This window comes from Limulus polyphemus, unplaced genomic scaffold (genome assembly GCF_000517525.1).
Source record: "Limulus polyphemus unplaced genomic scaffold, Limulus_polyphemus-2.1.2 Scaffold570, whole genome shotgun sequence".
NCBI classification, from domain to species: Eukaryota; Metazoa; Arthropoda; class Merostomata; order Xiphosura; family Limulidae; genus Limulus; species Limulus polyphemus.
Window position 1 is genome coordinate 386,925 of NW_013666180.1, and position 19,433 is coordinate 406,357.

At 33.9% G+C, this 19,433-nt stretch overlaps 1 protein-coding gene across 5 annotated transcripts in view; it reads left to right on the top strand.

Moving 5' to 3' along the window:
- The first annotated feature begins 1,308 nt into the window (after positions 1-1,308).
- LOC106459163 (SPARC-related modular calcium-binding protein 2-like) overlaps positions 1,309-19,433 on the top strand; it is a 53,786-nt gene continuing 35,661 nt past the window's right edge. For all 5 annotated transcript variants that reach the window (XM_022385588.1, XM_022385589.1, XM_022385591.1 and 2 more), the window contains exons 1-3: positions 1,309-1,649; positions 17,021-17,192; positions 18,694-18,906. In XM_022385588.1, the coding sequence (XP_022241296.1) occupies positions 1,581-1,649; positions 17,021-17,192; positions 18,694-18,906 (454 nt within the window). In that variant the 5' untranslated portion in view covers positions 1,309-1,580. The remainder of the gene's footprint in view (positions 1,650-17,020; positions 17,193-18,693; positions 18,907-19,433) is intronic.

A 19,433-nucleotide genomic window follows, 5' to 3' on the forward strand; every position in this document is an offset into this window, starting at 1 on the left:
TTAGGTTAATCATTAACACTGTAATAAAATTATCCGTAATATTAGTTTTTGAATATTTTTTTTGTTGAGTCCAATTTCTCTGTTCTAATAAAAATGTGATTAAGACATAAATTTTATTGTTCTGTGGTAATAGAATGTCGTTGTTTTCTTAACGCAAAGCCAAACAATGGATTAATTTCTCGCCGACGAGGCCTTTCGTTCAATACCCGGACTCATCAAGCAGGTGAGATACAACAGACACAATAGTGATTGAGAAGTTTTTATGTTATAAAATTACATAAACGACAACTGTTATAATGTGATGAGGTATGATTTTTATAAATTTTATTTATTTTGCCCTCGGTAGCTCAGCGGAAAGTCTAAGTTCTTTCCACGCTAAAAAAATCAGGTTTGAAACCTGCGGGTGGGAAGAGTACATATAGCCCGTTGCGTAACTTTGCATTTAAAAGCAAACAAACAAAAAACAACTTTATTTAAGTCATTTATTTATCAGAATTAGGACAAGGGTTAATAATACATTATTATTATTTTTAATTCTAACACCAATGTAAATTATTACTCTTACCTACATTTTGCTTTTTTTAATTCATTTTACTCATCATTCAGAAGAACTGGAAAATCAACAAACCAGTGTTCTTGTTCTCGGAGTGTGTCAAGCAACCATATTGTTTACTGGAGAAAAGAAGTAACAGAGGAACGAATGTAAAGAAGATTGTATGACTATGTATTAAAATTAAAGTTTCTCAGTGTTATATAAAGACTAATTACACAGTGACTTTTGAAGAATGGTTATGTTTTATGAATTTATGTACATTACGTGTTACAACAGTTAACAGTTTGCCTGAACTCTTCTTTTAGGCCATTATAAAACCAGATTTACTGTTTGGTTAACGAAGTTTTTACACGAATCACAGCAACTAAAGATAAAACAGTGGCCGGTTCGGTACGGGACTACGTGCATGCCGGGCGGTCAACAAAAAAGTATATTATGCTAATCATAAACCACTATCAAGCCTGTTTTTTTTAACTTTGTGAACCAGAATAAGCCACAACTTAGACTGCAGGAAGGTCACACAACACAAAAACTACTATCTGTTGTCCTTTGGTTTTGTGATTTTACCCCAGCGCATGCGCTATTTTTAAGTCTGTTTGTCTCACAGTGTTTAGATAACAATTAGCAGTTTCTGCGCTTACTTCCACCCACTGTCTGTTGTCGCGTGCATGCATGCAGGCAAGGCAATAACCGCACTGGTTGACGCCTACGAGCTTGTGAAAAGTTCAGTTTCATAATAAGACGTTATCATTTTCTTTAGTATCATTGTGGACTCAGAGAGACAACTGATCGTATGTCATTGAATGCTGTCTCAAGCTTGATCTTGTTGAAACTCTTAATTATTATCGAGAATCCAACCTGGAACATCGACAACACGCTCAACAAGGAATCCGCTTTAGCCAGATGAAACTCTGAAATATTCAAAAGTTTTGTGAGTAAACGTTAACCTGAAGGAAAGAAAACTCTGTGTTAAAACTTTTTGTTTTTCTTTATCTTCGCAGAGAACTTACAATATTAACTACAAATCATGGCAACAGCCTTTGTTAACTGGACTTTTTTTCTAGTGGTCTTCCAAATTTCTCAAGCATGGGGTCAAGTAAGTTTGTTTTGGTACCATAAGATAACCATCCTTACCATTTTACCAATAAGCTGCTTCTTAGTGAAGTTTCTGCGCACAATGCTAAATCCATATATTCCTGCAGTTACAATTGTGTATAATACAGGGTGGTCCAAAATTATTTCCTATTTTGAAATTTAAATAACTAAATAAATACAACTAGGCATTTTTCAACATCTTGTAGCCCAACTCAAATAGTTTTTAATGGCATTTCAGTAGACTTCTACATGTGCACAATTAGTGGCTCTCAGCGTGTCTAACCGATAGTCGATTTCAGTCCGCTTTCGCTGCAACATGTCCACAGTTACAGTGGCGATGACATCCGTTATCCTGGTTTTTAGCTCCGTGACGTTTGCTATAGATATGTGATATACGATGCCTTTAACATACCCCCAAAGAAAGAAGTTAAGTAGAGGGATATCTGGCCATGGAACTGGCCCACCCCTACCAATCCATCGCATTGAGCCTTTTCTTGCATGGTTGCCATTTTGTGGGGTAACACTATTCACTGCAATAAAACACTTGACAATAAAAACTGTTTGAGTTGGGTTACAAGATGTCGAAAACTGCATGATTGTAGTTCTTTAGTTATTTAATTGTGAAACTGTAAAATAGAAAAGATAATTTTGGTCCATCCTGTATATTTGATACATTTAATGGTATTTTCAACCTTAACGGCACCTTCTTCGCAAAACATATATTTAGTGTAAATGATATTTTATAAAAATATATTAAATGTAAGTGCTGTATGTGTTTTACGTTAATCTGTTCCTACACACCAAACCATACACTTGTGTAAATCCAAATATGTACTTATACGTGATACATATCATATTCAAGCCGATTGTAATCATTTAGTAAGTACTTTGGACAATACACTTTTTACTTAATAAATGTAAATCAAAAGTATTAAGTACGGATAAAAACAGGGATAACAAAAATCCAACAACGTTTCATTGCATTAACTCAGCATTACCGGCATTTATAGTAGTTCTTCTCTTTAAACTTTGGTGTTGACTGTTTTTACTTATTTTACTTCATTGTTCATGAAGCCTCTTATATTTAAAGTTAATAAATGTATTGATAATAATAAAGTGGTCTTACATTATCGTATCTTGTTCTTTAAACTATGTACAATATTGCGCAATTTATGCCAAACAATGGATATTAATACATATCATGTATATAAAATACTCCGAAAGATGAAATACCATTGAAATTATTCATTGTTAGATAATCTACTCATTAAATATCTCTAAAAATAGCGCGTTGTTACAAATGTATCTTTAGACTACCCTGAAAGTTTCTCATTTTCACGTCATTTATCCATCACTATCCCAGAAACCACTTTTTTGCGTATCCTTTCTAATGAATATCCTGAAAAAAGCGCTTTGTTAGATAACTTGTCTCTCCATCATTTTATTAATACTGCATTGTTTCATTTCATGTGTATTGATTGAAAAACTGGGAAAAGAACGTTATTATGTATTCTGTCAGTTTAACAACTGTTTCGTTTTTCAGATGTTTGCACAAAGCTACACAAGAGCTGCTTCCGCGAGCCGTCACTAATTTTAAGTTGATAATCTAAAGAGAAGGCGCCTAGTCAACAGCACCCACCACTAACTCTTTTGTAACTGAATAGTGAGATTTGACTGTCACTGTTATAGCGTATCCTGGACCCCACAATCTGACTGTCACTGTTATAGCGTATCATGTGCTCCACAATTTGACTGTCACTGTTATAGAGTATCCTGGGTCCCACAATTTGACCGTCACTGTTATAGCGTATCCCGGGCCCCACAATTTGACTGCCACTGTTATAGCGTATCCTGGGCCCCACAATTTGACTGTCACTGTTATAGCGTATCCTGGGCCCCACAATTTGACTGTCACTGTTATAGCGTATCCTGGGCCCTAAAGTGTGGAGAGCAATTTGTTTTTGTTTTTGTGGTAACGGGACGCGAATGTTTGACCCGCAGATCCGTAATCCGGCACACTAATTGTTGCATTTTAACATATCCTGAAAAATACACTGTTATATTCCCATCCTGAAACTTTTACATTGTCACACGTCCTGTCAAATAACCTTCCTTGACAATTTTGCATAGTTGTTTATGTTGAAAAATATACAAAAAAACATTTATTTATCCTATATTCTAGAAATAATAGATGATGACTTATTAAATTTCCAGGATCTTTAATAAATATCCTGGAAAAAGTTTTTAGACTATATCCTGCTCATTAAATATCACGGAAATGATATATTTTATATATGTCGTCCTTTAGATACACTACAAATATACATTGTTACATATCTTAGTAAATTTTCTGTTAAACATCCTGAAATATGTACATTGTCACATAATTTGTCTTGTTACATACCCTGTCTAATTTATGCTGTTACATATCTTTAGTAAGTCTTCTAGAAAATGTAATATGTTATTATAAACTCTGTCTGTTAACTGCATTGCGAAATGTACATCGTTACATATCCTTTGTTATAGTTGTTTTAAAACTGACACTTTTGTATAGGCTATGTGCTGATTATCTTGAACAGTATAGTCTGTTTCAGTAAGTTCTACATTATTGAATAGGGCAGTGTACAACCACAACATTCATTACGGACTGTGTAGAAACACTTGTGTGTGTGTGTGTTTTTCAAAGATCGCTGTTAACCCTTAAAAGTTTCACTCAGTAATGGATCTCATATTGAGTTTTGTTTTCATATTTCTATACACAGTAAGTGTTCTGTAGCCAAGCAAATTTTCTTCAAGAATGCCTATGAGAATCCTTCAAAGAATGATCCCGTTGCGAGAAGATTAAATATTATGTAAAACGATGTGGAGCGTGATAGGTGGCTCCCCCTTCAGACAGTACAGCTTTTCAGTGAAGTATCTTGGTAACTAGTTCAGGATGGTATTCTGGGAATAGACTGTTTGGGTATCTACTGCTGTTTAAAATATTCGTTATTGTATTATCGAAACCTTAAATTAGATGGCGTCTCGATAAATATACCGTATTTGACGTTATTGTCTTCTCCAGTGAAATAAAATGTGCTATACTTCGATTTGTAAAAAAACTACGGAGTTGGAGCATATTTATAGACTGCTAATATGTTGCAATTAAGGAGTTCATTAACAATTAATACAACTAAATCGAAAGTCAGTACCTTGTTCAGTGCACTGAGGAAAGCTCGGCAATTTTAAAAATATCAAAGCAAACGGTAACTGTTTTGTGCGAAAAACCTCACCTCAAAACCGATATAAATTAAATCGCTTTGTAATGTCTGTTTTATTACACCATATACTTCCCGGTTTGATATCAAGTTGTATGGGGTTATTAGAGAATATAAATGTAATAGTGAACAAGTGAAGGTTTACTTAGCAATTAGATTTATTAGATTAAGTAGTTATTTCCTGTGTAGCTGCCTAGAGTATCACTTTATGATGATGTCATGATATCTTTGCTCATTCTTTATCTCAACAGTCTACCCTCAACAGAACATGTTTTATGTTATTTGTCATTCACTGCAAGTAGATGAATGTAAGTACAAGTGTCTGAAACTCATTTTGTATCTTTTCTGACGTTTTTTGTTACTCTTTCTTTCATCCATTCACACCTGTATACAGTATTGTCTGTATTATCTACACACACCTGTATAAAGTACTCTCTGGATCATCTACCCACACCTGTTTATAGTACTCTCTGTACGACATAACCACACCTGTTTACTCGAATCAACTATTAACTTTTTTATTTATCTAAAAATACTAATAGCTTCTTGATATACTCGAATCAACTAACTACATGCACCTAGCTATATCTTGGTATACTCGAATCAACTACTACTCTTTGATTTATCTTTACATATTCGAATGAACTAATAACAAACTCGAAACAAAGAGTATCTTTTGACTTATATTGACACACTTGAATCAACTAGTAGCTTATTGTCTTACATTTACATACTTGAATCAACTAGTAGCTTATTGACATATTTGAATCAACTAGTAGCTTATTGTCTTACATTTACATACTTGAATCAACTAGTAGCTTATTGACTTATATTGACATATTTGAATCAACTAGTAGCTTATTGTCTTACATTTACATACTTGAATCAACTAGTAGCTTATTGACTTATCTTTACGTACTTGAATCAACTAGTAGCTTATTGTCTTACATTTACATACTTGAATCAACTAGTAGCTTATTAACATATTTGAATCAACTAGTAGCTTATTGACTTATATTGACATACTTTAATCAACTAGTAGCTTACTGACTTATCTTTACATTCTTGAATCAACTAGTAGACTATTAACTTATATTTACATACTTGAATCAACTAGTAGCTTATTGACTTATATTTACATATTTGAATCAACTAGTGGTTATTGACTTATCTTGACATACTTGAATCAACTAATAGCTTATTGACTTATATTGACATACTTGAATCAACTAGTAGCTTACTGACTTATCTTTACATTCTTGAATCAACTAGTAGACTATTGACTTATATTTACATACTTGAATCAACTAGTGGTTATTGACTTATATTGACATACTTGAATCAACTAGTAGCTTATTGACTTATTTGAATCAACTTGTAGCTTATTGTCTTACATTTACATATTTGAATCAACTAGTAGCTTATTGACTTATATTGACATACTTGAATCAACTAGTAGCTTACTGACTTATATTTACATACTTGAATCAATTAGTAGCTTATTGACTTATATTGACATACTTGAATCAACTAGTAGCTTACTGACTTATCTTTACATTCTTGAATCAACTAGTAGCTTATTGACTTATCTTTACATTACTTGTATCAACTAGTAGCTTATTGACTTATCTGTACATTACTTGTATCAGCTAGTGGTTTTTGTCTTACATTTACATACTTGAATCAACTAGTAGCTTATTGACTTATCTTGACATACTTGTATCAACTAGTAGCTTATTGACATATTTGAATCAACTAGTAGCTTATTGTCTTACATTTACACACTTGAATCAACTAGTAGCTTATTGCTTTATATTGACATACTTTAGTCAACTCGTAATTTGGAGTATAAATGTACGTCTGTGGTAAACACTTTGTCCCTAAGTTGTTGTGACAGATATCTTGTTCGTTAATGCACTACAATATTTAAGTTATATAATATATATTTGAAGTATAAGGAACTTAGCGCCGTACGTTAGCTCCATTTCCAGAATTATGAAATTAACTTTTAAAAAAATCTCTTCGTGGAGACTAGTGTATTACAGCTATATCTGGTGCGTCTGTAGGTGTTTTGAGTCATTTCTCAGCTTTAAGTTAACAACTGATTTAATTTTTCATTGTGTACTTTCATATTCACAGTAAATATGGGAGATTTTACATTTAAGTGAAGATCCTTCCTGGTCATCTAGAACGCGGATGGATGAGCATCGTGGCTCAACTGGACCTTGGTGCACGGGACGCGAGACGCCGTGGCGCTAGTAAGACTGCACGTGTTTTTAGTTTTGTCTGTTGTCAAACCAGCATCCCCTGCGCACGGATTTGAGTGTTAAAGCCAGAAACTTGTGATATAACTTAGATGCAAATACAACTTTGAAGCCTAAGGTAGCGTCACTACGTTACTCCCAGTGGGTGGGGTTTAGAGGCGGTTCCACTCAGTGGTGTTATACTTTATACTCCGTTATGTCACACAGTAGTAATAGCATTGTTTGCTAATTGCATTGTAGGTATGGTATGCAAGATGTGGTATACAGTCCAACCAGACAAGAAAAAACATGAATTCATAACTGTTACGCAAAATAACTTGATCTATATTATCCAAAGGTACAAAAATTACACACAAAGTTTTACGTTTTATTATAAAATGTCTATTCCAAGATTATCTAATATAGTTATATGTATACTCAAGTAAATGTGTCGAGTAACAAAATGAAACATTAGTTATACTCCATACGTAAAATCTGACTGTATTACATTCCGAACTTTAAAAGTTTATGAGTGAAAAAAAGTGCGTGAAAAACAGTGTGTGTAAAACAAAACGATAGGTGTGACAACTGCTATAAACACTACCCAGAAACTCGCGTTTCAATAACAACATCAATAATTGTTACATTTTTCAACACACAACGCTTGAATCAGCTATGCAATTGCGCTGTTGTTGTTGTTGTACAAAAGCGTTTGAAGATAAAGATGTGACATACTGACTGTCACAGAATCTAATAATTTGGTTTCATATCCGAATTTTATTGCTACATGCCATACTTTTTTGGGTTACTTTGTTGTTAAGCCTTATGAACCAATGCGATTTAGAATACTAATGTGGCAATAATTGAAAAAAAAGTTTGCTAAAAGCAGAAAATTTAATTGCACTTTTTCGTAATAAACGGAACACTTTACAGTAACGCTAATTGTAAGCTTTACAGATTGTTGGTTAAGAAATCAGAAACAAAGCGCACATTAAAAGTATAATGTATGTGTATGTATATTCATGATGTTAGAAAAACACTTAGGTTGAAGAAATCAATTTAACATAAAGATACAATAACCTATCACCCGAGCGCTTTCGAAAGGTGTACCGTTCTTCTTCAGGGGCAAACTGGGATTATATATTTATATTGTATAATTAAATATTAATGGATCTTACGTGCTTTTAAATTTTGCTATTTTCCTGCTATACTGATTTTGACAGGAGAGATATAACGTTGTCAAAGGTTCCCAACTGAAGAGTTTGATAAGTAGCAAAGTGTTCGCGAGGAACACCGTGGGTGATAATATGTTGTTGTCCGTTGGGCATTATTTATTCTGAACTGTAGCCTGACCACTTTATGGTTTAGGAAACCCTTTGTTAAATGACAACTTCTACACAAAAAGTAGCCATTTGTAAAATGAGATAACACACCACTGTCGTCAGAAATACTAACGCCTACATAACTTTAAAACTTATTTGGTCATTAACTCGGAGACGTTAGAAGAGAGAAATAAGCATCATGCTAGACAGCAGGAATTTGAGACAACGTGACGTCATCATGGTCCGATCAGAACGAAACTTATTCATAGATCTATCTTTACTGTAGGGATTTTTCAAGCTTCGGCAACATAGAACTTATCATGAAGAGTGGGCTGTTGTGGTAGTTACAGAGAGTATTTTTACTGCCACGTGAAGAGTTCGCCAATAACGTCATGACTTCCACCCTCGCACAAGAGCTTATTTAGAGGTTTTGTGCTGATGAGAATATCGTAGTTTGATAAACAATAACAATAAAAATGTGAAACTATTTATGTCATCTATTATTTTTCTACTCAGATTTACGCAGCTGTTTTTAATCCAAGATAAGACAGCTTACTAATCCTTTAAAGACAACAATCACATTTCCAGGATCTTAAAATGTTCACATTAAATTTAGACGTAGAAAGAGCCTCAATAAATTTATAAAATGAATACATTGAATTTCCATAAATATACCTGTAGATATGAATGACGTACTAAAAAAATGTTAAATGTAATTTTATCTTAGATTTTTCTTGCACAGAGCTAAGGGCTTTTAGCCGCGGCATAGCGGCTCATAGAACGGCTCTGAGTTGTTGGTTTTTTCAGGTACAAACTTTTAGCTCATAGCTCCGTCACCTCTTTATCGATTTGAGTTCTAATTACAGTTTTTAATAATTTTAATTTGAGAGTAGGCTGGTAGAGATCCTGATGAGTAATACAGTTTAATCGGGTATACGATCGCCCCACGTTTGGTATTGCTGGCGCACAAAAACATAGCTACTAAAAAAGAAAACAAAGGTCTTATAGATTAATTTACTCTAATCCTGCCTAAAAGAATTTCAAGTGGCGCGGCTATTGTAGATTCCCTCTTGTCTGTTTGTTAAATGTAATTTTTGGTGTTAAACTTTAAGATTAGTCACCACGTGCCAAATATAGACGAGCGAGCGTCATTTTGTTATCTTCTGATACTTTACTACATCGCCTATTTTTACTGAGGATTAGAGAAACGTTGCTGTGATCTTTTGTTGTGTTGAAAACTTAACATGACGTTTATGTATATCTACTTGCTGTTTTTCATATTCAAAAATTCCAAAAAGAAAATTCAGCAAATAAACAAAAATACTATCTTGTGAAGAATCTGAGTTGTACCGTTTATTGGGAAATTAGGGTGTCCAGCTTTAAATATTTAGCTATCTATTTCTCTGTCTAATAAATAAATCATTTATTTACTATGAATGAGGTCCGGTATGGCCAGGTGGTTAAGGCGCTCGACTCGCAATCGGTGGGGTGCGGGTTCGAAACCCCGTCACACCAAACATGCTCGTGGGGACGTTATAATGTGACGTTCAATCCCACTATTCGTTGGTGAAAGAGTAGCCCAAGAGTTGGCGGTAGGTGGTGATGACAAGCTGCCTTCCCTCTAGTCTTACACTGCTAAATTAGGAACGGCTAGCGCAGATAGCCCTCGTGTAGCTTTGCGCGAAATCTATAACAAAACAAACTATGAAATACAAGTATTGGAAAGTTCGTTTCATGAATTATGATTGGAGTTCTATTTATAAAAAAAGCCATCGCATACTATACCTAATTTTAATTATTCAGTCTTGTAGCGTTTAATTTTAACGAAATTACAAAAAGAGATACCTTTAAACGTCTGAGTTCTCTTCTGAACAAAAAAGAATGCAGCGCACTTCCATAGTTATGATTTATAGTCTGTGCATACAAACAGTAGGCATTGCTACTCGAGAATATAATTACAGGTATGAACTCGACTTAGTCTTCTTCAGAAACGATAATGGCATCAGATTCTTTTCGCTTTAATATTTACTGCATTATATTTCTTGTATAAGCCATACTTCAATGATCTTCTAAGTAAGTCGAAAGTGATTTTTACTTATTTATATACTTTGTGTGTGTGTTACTTGATAAGCACAAAGCTACACGACGGATCATCTATACTCTGCTCACCGCGAGTATCGAAACCCAATTTTTAGCTTGAAAGGTCTTCAGATTTTACCGCGGAACCACGGGGGGACTTATTATATACTTTACCCAAATCCGTATTATGAATATATTTGTTTATGCCAGTCTTAGTGTAAACGAATACTTAAACTAAAATTGGCTTTTTATAGCCCATATAAGTAATCTGTTAAAACTGTATAGACTGCTTATATTTTTGTTTCTCCTTCTACACACTAAACAGCTTCAATATCATGATGTAACCAACTTTAACTGGTAGAAGTTTGCTTTGTAGCTTGGCTTATGTTACATGAAGATAATATCTTGGTTTTGTAAAAAATAACAAAAAAACAACAACTAATAACATCCTGGTCATAATAACTTAAGAACTGTTCAACGATGACATCATCAACGCATGATTCAAATTATTAACAAGACTATATTTCGTGATCAAGTGCATCTGAGCTTCAAAATTATCAAATCAATCAGTTCCTTTCTTTGTATGTGATTCTAGTACAAACTATGGATCAATTTAAAGATTCTTCCACAATTCCTGAACCAGTTCATGTTTCTTTAACGATCCATGAATCAATCTGACCTTTTCTTTTCGCAAATTGTGGGTGAATTTAAGTTTTTTCCCCCCATCCGTAGGTTTATCTCGGTTTCTTTCACAACCCATGATTTAAAATAAATTTTTTCCACAATCCGTAGATCAATCCAAATTTATTATATGATTTATGGAACCAATTTGAATTTCTTTCGTAATCCATGAATCAATCTGAATTTAGTTCACAGTTCAAAGTTAGTCTGAGTTTCCTCGGCAGCTCAGCCAAATAACAAAACTAAATCTTAGACTTATCACACAACATTATTCGCTAAAAACCTGTAGTTCAACCATATTAAAAAATATATATAATATAGCATAACAAGTCGCACTGTACGTACCGAATCTTCGATTGAATGAATTTATATTAAAACACATTACAGCCTCAAGCTTCAATAATTATTTTATAATTATTCAATAACTGTTTTATATCAAAACAAAGTATAGCTTCAAGCTTCAATAATAACGTGTAACATGTTTACTTCAAGTGTTAATTATTTCCTAACGTTTTTTCTTACATCATTGGAATGCAAGTGTAATTAGTTGAAATTTTAGCCTAGTATTTTTTAATACTCTAGTATGAAATGATATTAAGCCCGCACAACTGCTAGTCTAGTCAATGAAAAACTAGAGTGTAGGTTAAGGCGCGGTCACGTGTTTTTCATTACGATTCTCGTGCGTGGGCATTACGGCCCCTTTTGACTTGCGGCAAGTGGCAACAACACGGTATTCACAATTCGCTTTGAATGAGTTTATACACGAACCACGTACAGGCGTAGTTGATAGGTCCATTGAATTTTAGTTACTTTACTGGTCAACTTAATAAAATCCCTATTTCATTTTATCTGCGTACCTTATTTTTTAATGAAAATATAACCAAATACAAAACAATAATCATCTCTGAACTCTTACAATGGTTAGTATGAATTTTGCAACTTTTCAAAAGTGTTATACGCATAAAAAATACAAAGAAAAAAGGTAGATAATAGTTAACACGAGAACTGTTGGCTGGAGTTATAACACACACGCTGGTAATGTATTGTTTAATTTAATAGCCATTTTATTAACATAGTAGTAAATAGTTTGCGTATTTAAATGCATTTCTTACTGGGTTGTAAGTATATATATTGTTATTCCAGAATAATTGAAACGTGTAGCTTTATTGCTGCCTTTTACAAGTTTACTAACTCACCTTAGTAAAAAAAAATCACACAAACCTTTTTGAGTCGAATGACATCCTTATTAAGCGACTTCTAATTGGTCGCTAGAAATACAAATTCATTAAGGAAAAACTATGTTGATAGCGTTTGATTTCGGAACTTTTGATTGTCGTTAAGTGCAAAGCTACCCAATGTGTTATCTGTTCTCTGTCCATCGAAACCCGATGACACTATTCAGGGATATTTGTTAATTAAATAATAACGCTATTTTCATTTTAGATAACTACAAAATACTTTTTAAAATATTTTTTACTAAACTACCCTAGGCGATAATGCAAGGCATTAAAGTAGAATATCAGAGTGTTATATTTTGGATAGAACGACTTTTTAAAATAGTATTCATGGCATGGTTTCAGTAAAGAAAAAAAAAGAGTAAACTTTTTTCTGAAACCCAATACTTAGTCACTGTTTTCGCTCAGATGAAGAAATATTAAATTGTGGTTGTCGGTGAATTTCGCATGAAGCTAGTTAGTTACACGACGGCTTTCCGCGCCAATTCTGAAGTGATAAACACTAGGAAAGACAGCTAGTCGACAGCACTCAGTGTCAATCTGTGGGCTGCTATTGTCAGACTGAATAATAAGATTTGACTGCCACTCTTATAAAAAAAAAAACAAACGGCCCTAAAGTGTGGAGCGCGATTTGTGTGTGTGTGTGTGTGTGTGGGAGGGGGGTATCGGTAAACGAGCGCCACTATACTTAATATCTACGATCCAGCGTTCTGACCATTGGGCCGCACTCGACCATCAATTTGAGAAAAAAAGTAACGTGAAGAATTATTAACAGTTTACTGGTCCATTTTACAATATTTCTGCTAAAAAAATAATTCGGGTTTCGATACCCGCAGTGGGCAGAGCACAGATAGCCCATTGTGTAGCTTTGTGGTTAACAGCAAACAAACAAAAAACATTGGCATCTACTAAGTTCTACACTTTGCACAACTTTTTACTGCACGAAACCAGTAATTTTATAGAACTTGTTTAGTTACGAAACAATTTAAGTATATTTAGTGTCAAAACCATGTTTCCTCTCATTCGATAAGATATGATGCTGTATCTTGCTAATATAGCGTTAGAAATTCTGTTCATTGCTATTGGTGGGCGTATAGGAATTAGAAGAACGGTGTCATTTGAGACATCGTGATATCTGTTTTGTGATGCTCCATTATAATTTAATATGTCCTGTTGGAGTCATCGGTCGGTATACAGGTAAGTGTCAAGCTCTGGAGAACGGGAAACATTGAAAATGTTCTTAAATTATCGATGAATTTAGTAGGCTTGAGTCCGTTTGCTTTAATCTGGTAGCCAATCCACCAGTTAGACGAAGTGATCCACTTTATTACATCCTCTGAAAAGTAAGTGGAATTATTATTTTGAAAACGTTCTTTCCTTTGTGTGTGATGTAACAGTAACCTTCAGTTTTCATTGGCTAGAAACTGAATAACATTAATAATCGCCCTATATTCTAGAAGTAACTGACGTACCCATTCAACGCACGGAGAAAACATAAGGCCCTCCGTGGGTAACATTGGGGAAGAGCCGATCCTCTATGTCATTGTACTCGGGCTCTAAGAAAATATGTCGGGCTCGGTGACAATCGGTCTAGTGGTTTACCGGTTATAAGCGTATAACTATAAATTATAAGAACTGAAAGTGATGTTATGTTTAGAAACAGGCCTATTAGTACGCTAATAAAAGCCATAAAAAGTTCTAACGTTTAGGTTCTCAAATGACAATTGTATGTATTTACTTAATCTGTCGTTTGAAACTTTTTAATCATTTAATACATTAAATTGTTAAACTACTATAATGTTATCTCGCAACTAGTAAGCGTTTAGATACGATGAAAACAATAGATAGGGTTAAAGTTTGTGATAAAATCACATAAGTTGCAGATTTTTTTCACATTTTCCTAAGTTTGTCTATTTCGGATTAAAATCAGAAGCATGTAAAAATAGCATTTCAAATCTATCTTTTGTCTCCTGTAAGTCCAAGAGGCTTTTCATTAATATCAGAACTCGTTAGTTGGGTTGAAGGATGAAAGACAAAAATGTCTCTTAAACGCTCTTTATATATGTAATATAATACTTTAAAAGTTACTGTTTAAACACCGAAAGCTGGAAAAGCATTAGAAACCAATAGGCCTAAAACTTTTCATAAAAATCACGTAGAATATATATGTTTTTTTCAACGTTATTCTTAATTTATCCATTTTTATCCATTGTGTGTGATGATGAAAATGTTTTCTTTCATTGGACATTGCTATGAAAGACATTTGTCCAACTTATACTTGTTGTAGCTGTTGTACTGTAAAGCTCTGTCAGAGGCTATTCGTAAGAACTACGAAACGTTAATTAAAACTACAAAACACCAAAGGAATCTCTTTGCTCAAAGTGTGTTTTGTAAGGCTTATTGGCATTTCCTGCTTTTTTTTTTTTTTTACAATTGGAGATGCCAAATAAAATTTTGTCACTGGTTTCTGCGGTTGTGAAACATTTTCAGTGATTTATCTGACACCCCATCTTTCATAGTTCCAAAGCCAAAATACCCATATAAGCACTAAAAAGCTATCTGAAAAACCTCTTACATTAAACAGCTTGCAGGTTCTTTTATTTAAACTAACATATTTGCAATGTGCTTCAAATAAAGCAAATCACAAATTTGCCGGAAACAAAGCGCCGCCTATTGGTGACAAACGTACTACTGTGACAGTAGAAATGTGCATGGTTTGTAGGTCAAACAATAAAGAAACAAGATATTTGTCCTGTACTGAGAGATAACCTAGAATGCTTATGTAAATCAACACCCACAGATATGTATTTTCCAAGATATTTGTAGCTTAGAACTTACTAGTTCTATTTGAACTCGGTTCGACTTCGTAGATAGTCGAAGAAGAATTACGATAACATCTAGTCAGTCTGACTGATTAGACTTGTTTATCATGGAAAATCCTCAGCTGGGACATCTTATTCACTTAAAAAAACCTCAGCTGCTTTGATTGAGTTGGAACAAGAGCGTAACACTTCATCAGTAAACTGACACTTTTCAAATTAAAAGCTGAAGCATAGTTTATATAACTTGATGAACAGAGACTCTGAGGCTATTTTCCACTGTAACCAACCGTGGGAGGTCTTGACACCGTCTTCATTTATTTTAGTTTAGGTTTTGATTTTTTGTTAAGTCGTTATTGCTCTTTGGTGACATTGTTTACTTACATATTATATTACAACATTTTGTTTTATTTCTTTGGAGAATATTCCTTTCGAGATTTCATGTGATGTTGCAAAAACGTTTCACTCAAATATTCTAGTAATCATGAGCAAATTCCAATGTTTTATATAAACAGATTTCTTTAGGCAAAATTGTACGTAATTCAATGAACTTTTTATTGTAAACCGTTATACACAAAACTATCTCAGACAGTAAATACAGATCAAAGTAGACGAAGAAAAATAGATTTCTCTTAATCATTTGAATAATTTTAACATAAGTCTGATACACTTTAATATCCATAGGTTACATTCAATACATTTTACCGAGTTGCACGTTTGTGTAACCGTTTTAAGTTAAGTCTGATACACTTTAATCTCCACAGGTTACATCCTATACATTTTACCGAGTTGTACGTTTGTGTAACCGTTTTAAGTTAAGTCTGATACATTTTAATCTCCACAGGTTACATTCTATACATTTGTACGTTTGTGTAACCGTTTTAAGGTAAGTCTGATACACTTTAATATCCATAGGTTACATCCTATACATTTTACCGAGTTGTACGTTTGTGTAACCGTTTTAAGGTAAGTCTGATACATTTTAATCTCCATAGATTACATCCCACACTTTTTACCACGTTATAAGTTTGTGTAATCGTTTTAACGTAAGTCTGATACATTTTAATCTCCATAGATTACATCCAACACATTTTACCGCAGTGTACGTTTGTGTAATAATTTAATATCATTGTAACAATTTCATTAAAATATGTATACATTTCTTGTGTGTGAAAGTAACCTACTAGCACGTATACGCCATTTTTATATGTCTTTGTTTCAAAAGGGTAATTCTGAACCACGCGGATTTTACATGCGAATAACCCAATTCTAGTTTGTTAAGATGTCCAAAAAGTTATCGGATTCCATTTGCAAATAATCTTCAACGATTATGAATAACATTTTTATGTTACTTTCAGGCGCGTGTTTTAAAGTTTATGTTTTACATGTGTTATTTTATCAAGATTGTTATTTGAACTTTTTTTTTAGTCAAACAATATTTAATGATTTTAGATAGTTAACTAGTTTTCTCACTAATGAAGTTCGAAGTTATTGTTTGTTATCTTTGATTTAACTCTGAACTGTTTACGTTCGAAGTGTGTCAATTCTGATGTGGTAATGACGAATGAATTACATCTCTCAAGGTGAGGTGTTATTTAATTGACATCTCAAGGTGAGGTGTTATTTATTTGACATCTCAAGGTGAGGTGTTATTTAATTGACAGCTTGCACAATACAAACTTTGTATCTCGTTTTAATATAATACAAAGAATGATTATTTTGTTCTGGTTTGACAGTTCCTGTTATTGTCTTCGGACAAGAAGAAAGACTGCAATATGAACTGCAGTAGGGCTAAGTTAGTCCCTGTGTGTGCCACCGACGGGCGAACGTACCAATCAATCTGTGAAATAGAACGTGCCAAGTGTGAGGGTTACCCTATCGAACTAAAGCATCATGGGGAGTGTCCTGGTAAGTCATCATATGTCTTATCTCTAGATTTTAAACTAATTACCAAAGTGCTTTATAAAGGTCATATAGTATATAGTTATTACAGATGCTAAACTAGAACTAAAAATAAGACCGTTGTTGTTTGTTATTAATCACAAAGCTACACAGATCTGTGTTCTGCCCATCACGGGTATCGAAACCCGGTTTCTAGCGGTATAAGTTCGCAGACATAACGCTGTGCCACTGGGGGGCTTATTAAGAGTGAGAAAATGTCATCGAAATTGAATTTTCAATCTGAACGGCACCTCATGTGCCTTAGGGTTAGGGTTACCTGTCCCTAATTTGGAACTGCGTACTAGAGGTAAGTTCTCTTTCCGTTACCACAGAATAGCGCTCCGCACTTAGAGAACGTGGATGCGTTATAACAGTAACGGTCAAATCCAACCATTCCATTATAGTATCCCAAGAGTTGGCGGTGGGTGCTGTTGTCCAGTTGCTTTCACTCTAATCTATCAACTAAAGATTAGGAACGGCTAGTGCAAATAGCTCTTGTGTAGCTTTGCGCTGAACATCTAATCGATGTAACATCATACCTTTGTATTTCATTTGTCAGATTGAGCTTAGTTTTAAACTCGGTTGAACACAGGTATAAGATATCAGCTCTTCATGTATCTAGTACACGTAAATAAAATATTTTAATCAGAATTCCTACTGGTAAATCAAGGAATACTCCCCTCGGTTGGATAACGTTTACAACTTTAGCGATAAACTTATGTGACGGTAATTAGATTATCGAGAATTAGAGTTCCACGTTTTACATGTTATAAATGTATATGTTTGTTTGTGGAATTTCCTCAAAGTTACTCGAAGGATTTCTGTGCTAGCCTTCTCTAATTTAGAAATGATATACTAGAGGGAAGGCAGCTAGTCAACACCACCCTTCGCCAACTCTTGGACTACTCTTTACTAACAAATACTGAGACTGACCGTCACATTATAACGCCTCCACAGCTGAAGGGCGAGCATGTTCGGTGACGTAATTCGAACCCGTACATTGCGAGTTGTGCTCGTGCTCCCTCACCACTAGCTCCTGCCAGACACTAAATGTGTGTGACCGTATATTTTCCATCCGCTTTCTGTGCACATTCATGTAAATTATTGGGTTGATTTTGAATAAAAATTGGAGTTGGATCAATAAATAGCAGAAAATGTTGCAATATGAAACATGTGAGTTTCGAGAAGCATTGCACAATACTGTTTTTGTGCTCCTCCTTCATTTGTTTTATTTTTACCAAAAAATGATTTAGATTAGAAATCATATCTCCCAAATGGGTGGGATGAAAGATTTTTAAGATTTAAGTCAAAAGCTAGGATTGGTATATTTATTATTTTCATTTCAAATCTTTTCTTGATTCTTGATAAAAGATGGCGTCTAAAGATGGTTATAGAATTCCTGCGGGGTCTTATTTTGTTCTTCCTGGTTTTTAAATTAACATTAAATTAATATTTCTTTCACATGCAGTTTCTGCCCGCTGCTTAGCCCAGAGGAATATGACCGAAAGTCAATACAAACATGACCAAGCCGTCATGTTTAAACCACAGTGTAAGGAAGACGGTTCCTTCAAAGCAATCCAGTGTCATCAGCTATCCGGCTACTGCTGGTGCGTGGATAAACACGGAAAACCTCTCTCTGGGTCTTCTGTCAAGCATGGAAAACCCAAGTGCAACACTCTTGGTAAAACTTGAACTTTTCAGTTGTTAATATGTAAATTTCCTTGTTCCAAACAGATTTAGAATAATATACCACACAAACTTATTATTTTATCTTTTGTGAAGTGAAATTATTAATTGATATGCCAACTGAATACTAGATGCAACTAATAACTACCCTTTTAATAGGTCGTACAAAAAGAACGCTATTTACTTAATAATAATTTTTGAGGTGAGTCGCGTGCCACGTGTACAGTACCATACCTTTAGTATGTCGTACAGTAACACATTATACATTCGTTAGTATCCCCCTTCACAAATTTAATTAGTATAAACATATTCATTAAAGTACTTTTAGGAGGTCATGTATAAGGTATATTATTCCTTTTCTTTTAACTTTCCTCATAAATTTAGTACTATATGTATAAAAATGTGCGATTTAATTATAGAACTATTTAGTTTTTGCTAATAACAGCCTTTCTTGAGGATTGTGTTATTGAACATCCTATAGAAATATTAATATTTCAAAAACACATAAGCAACTTGACTTTC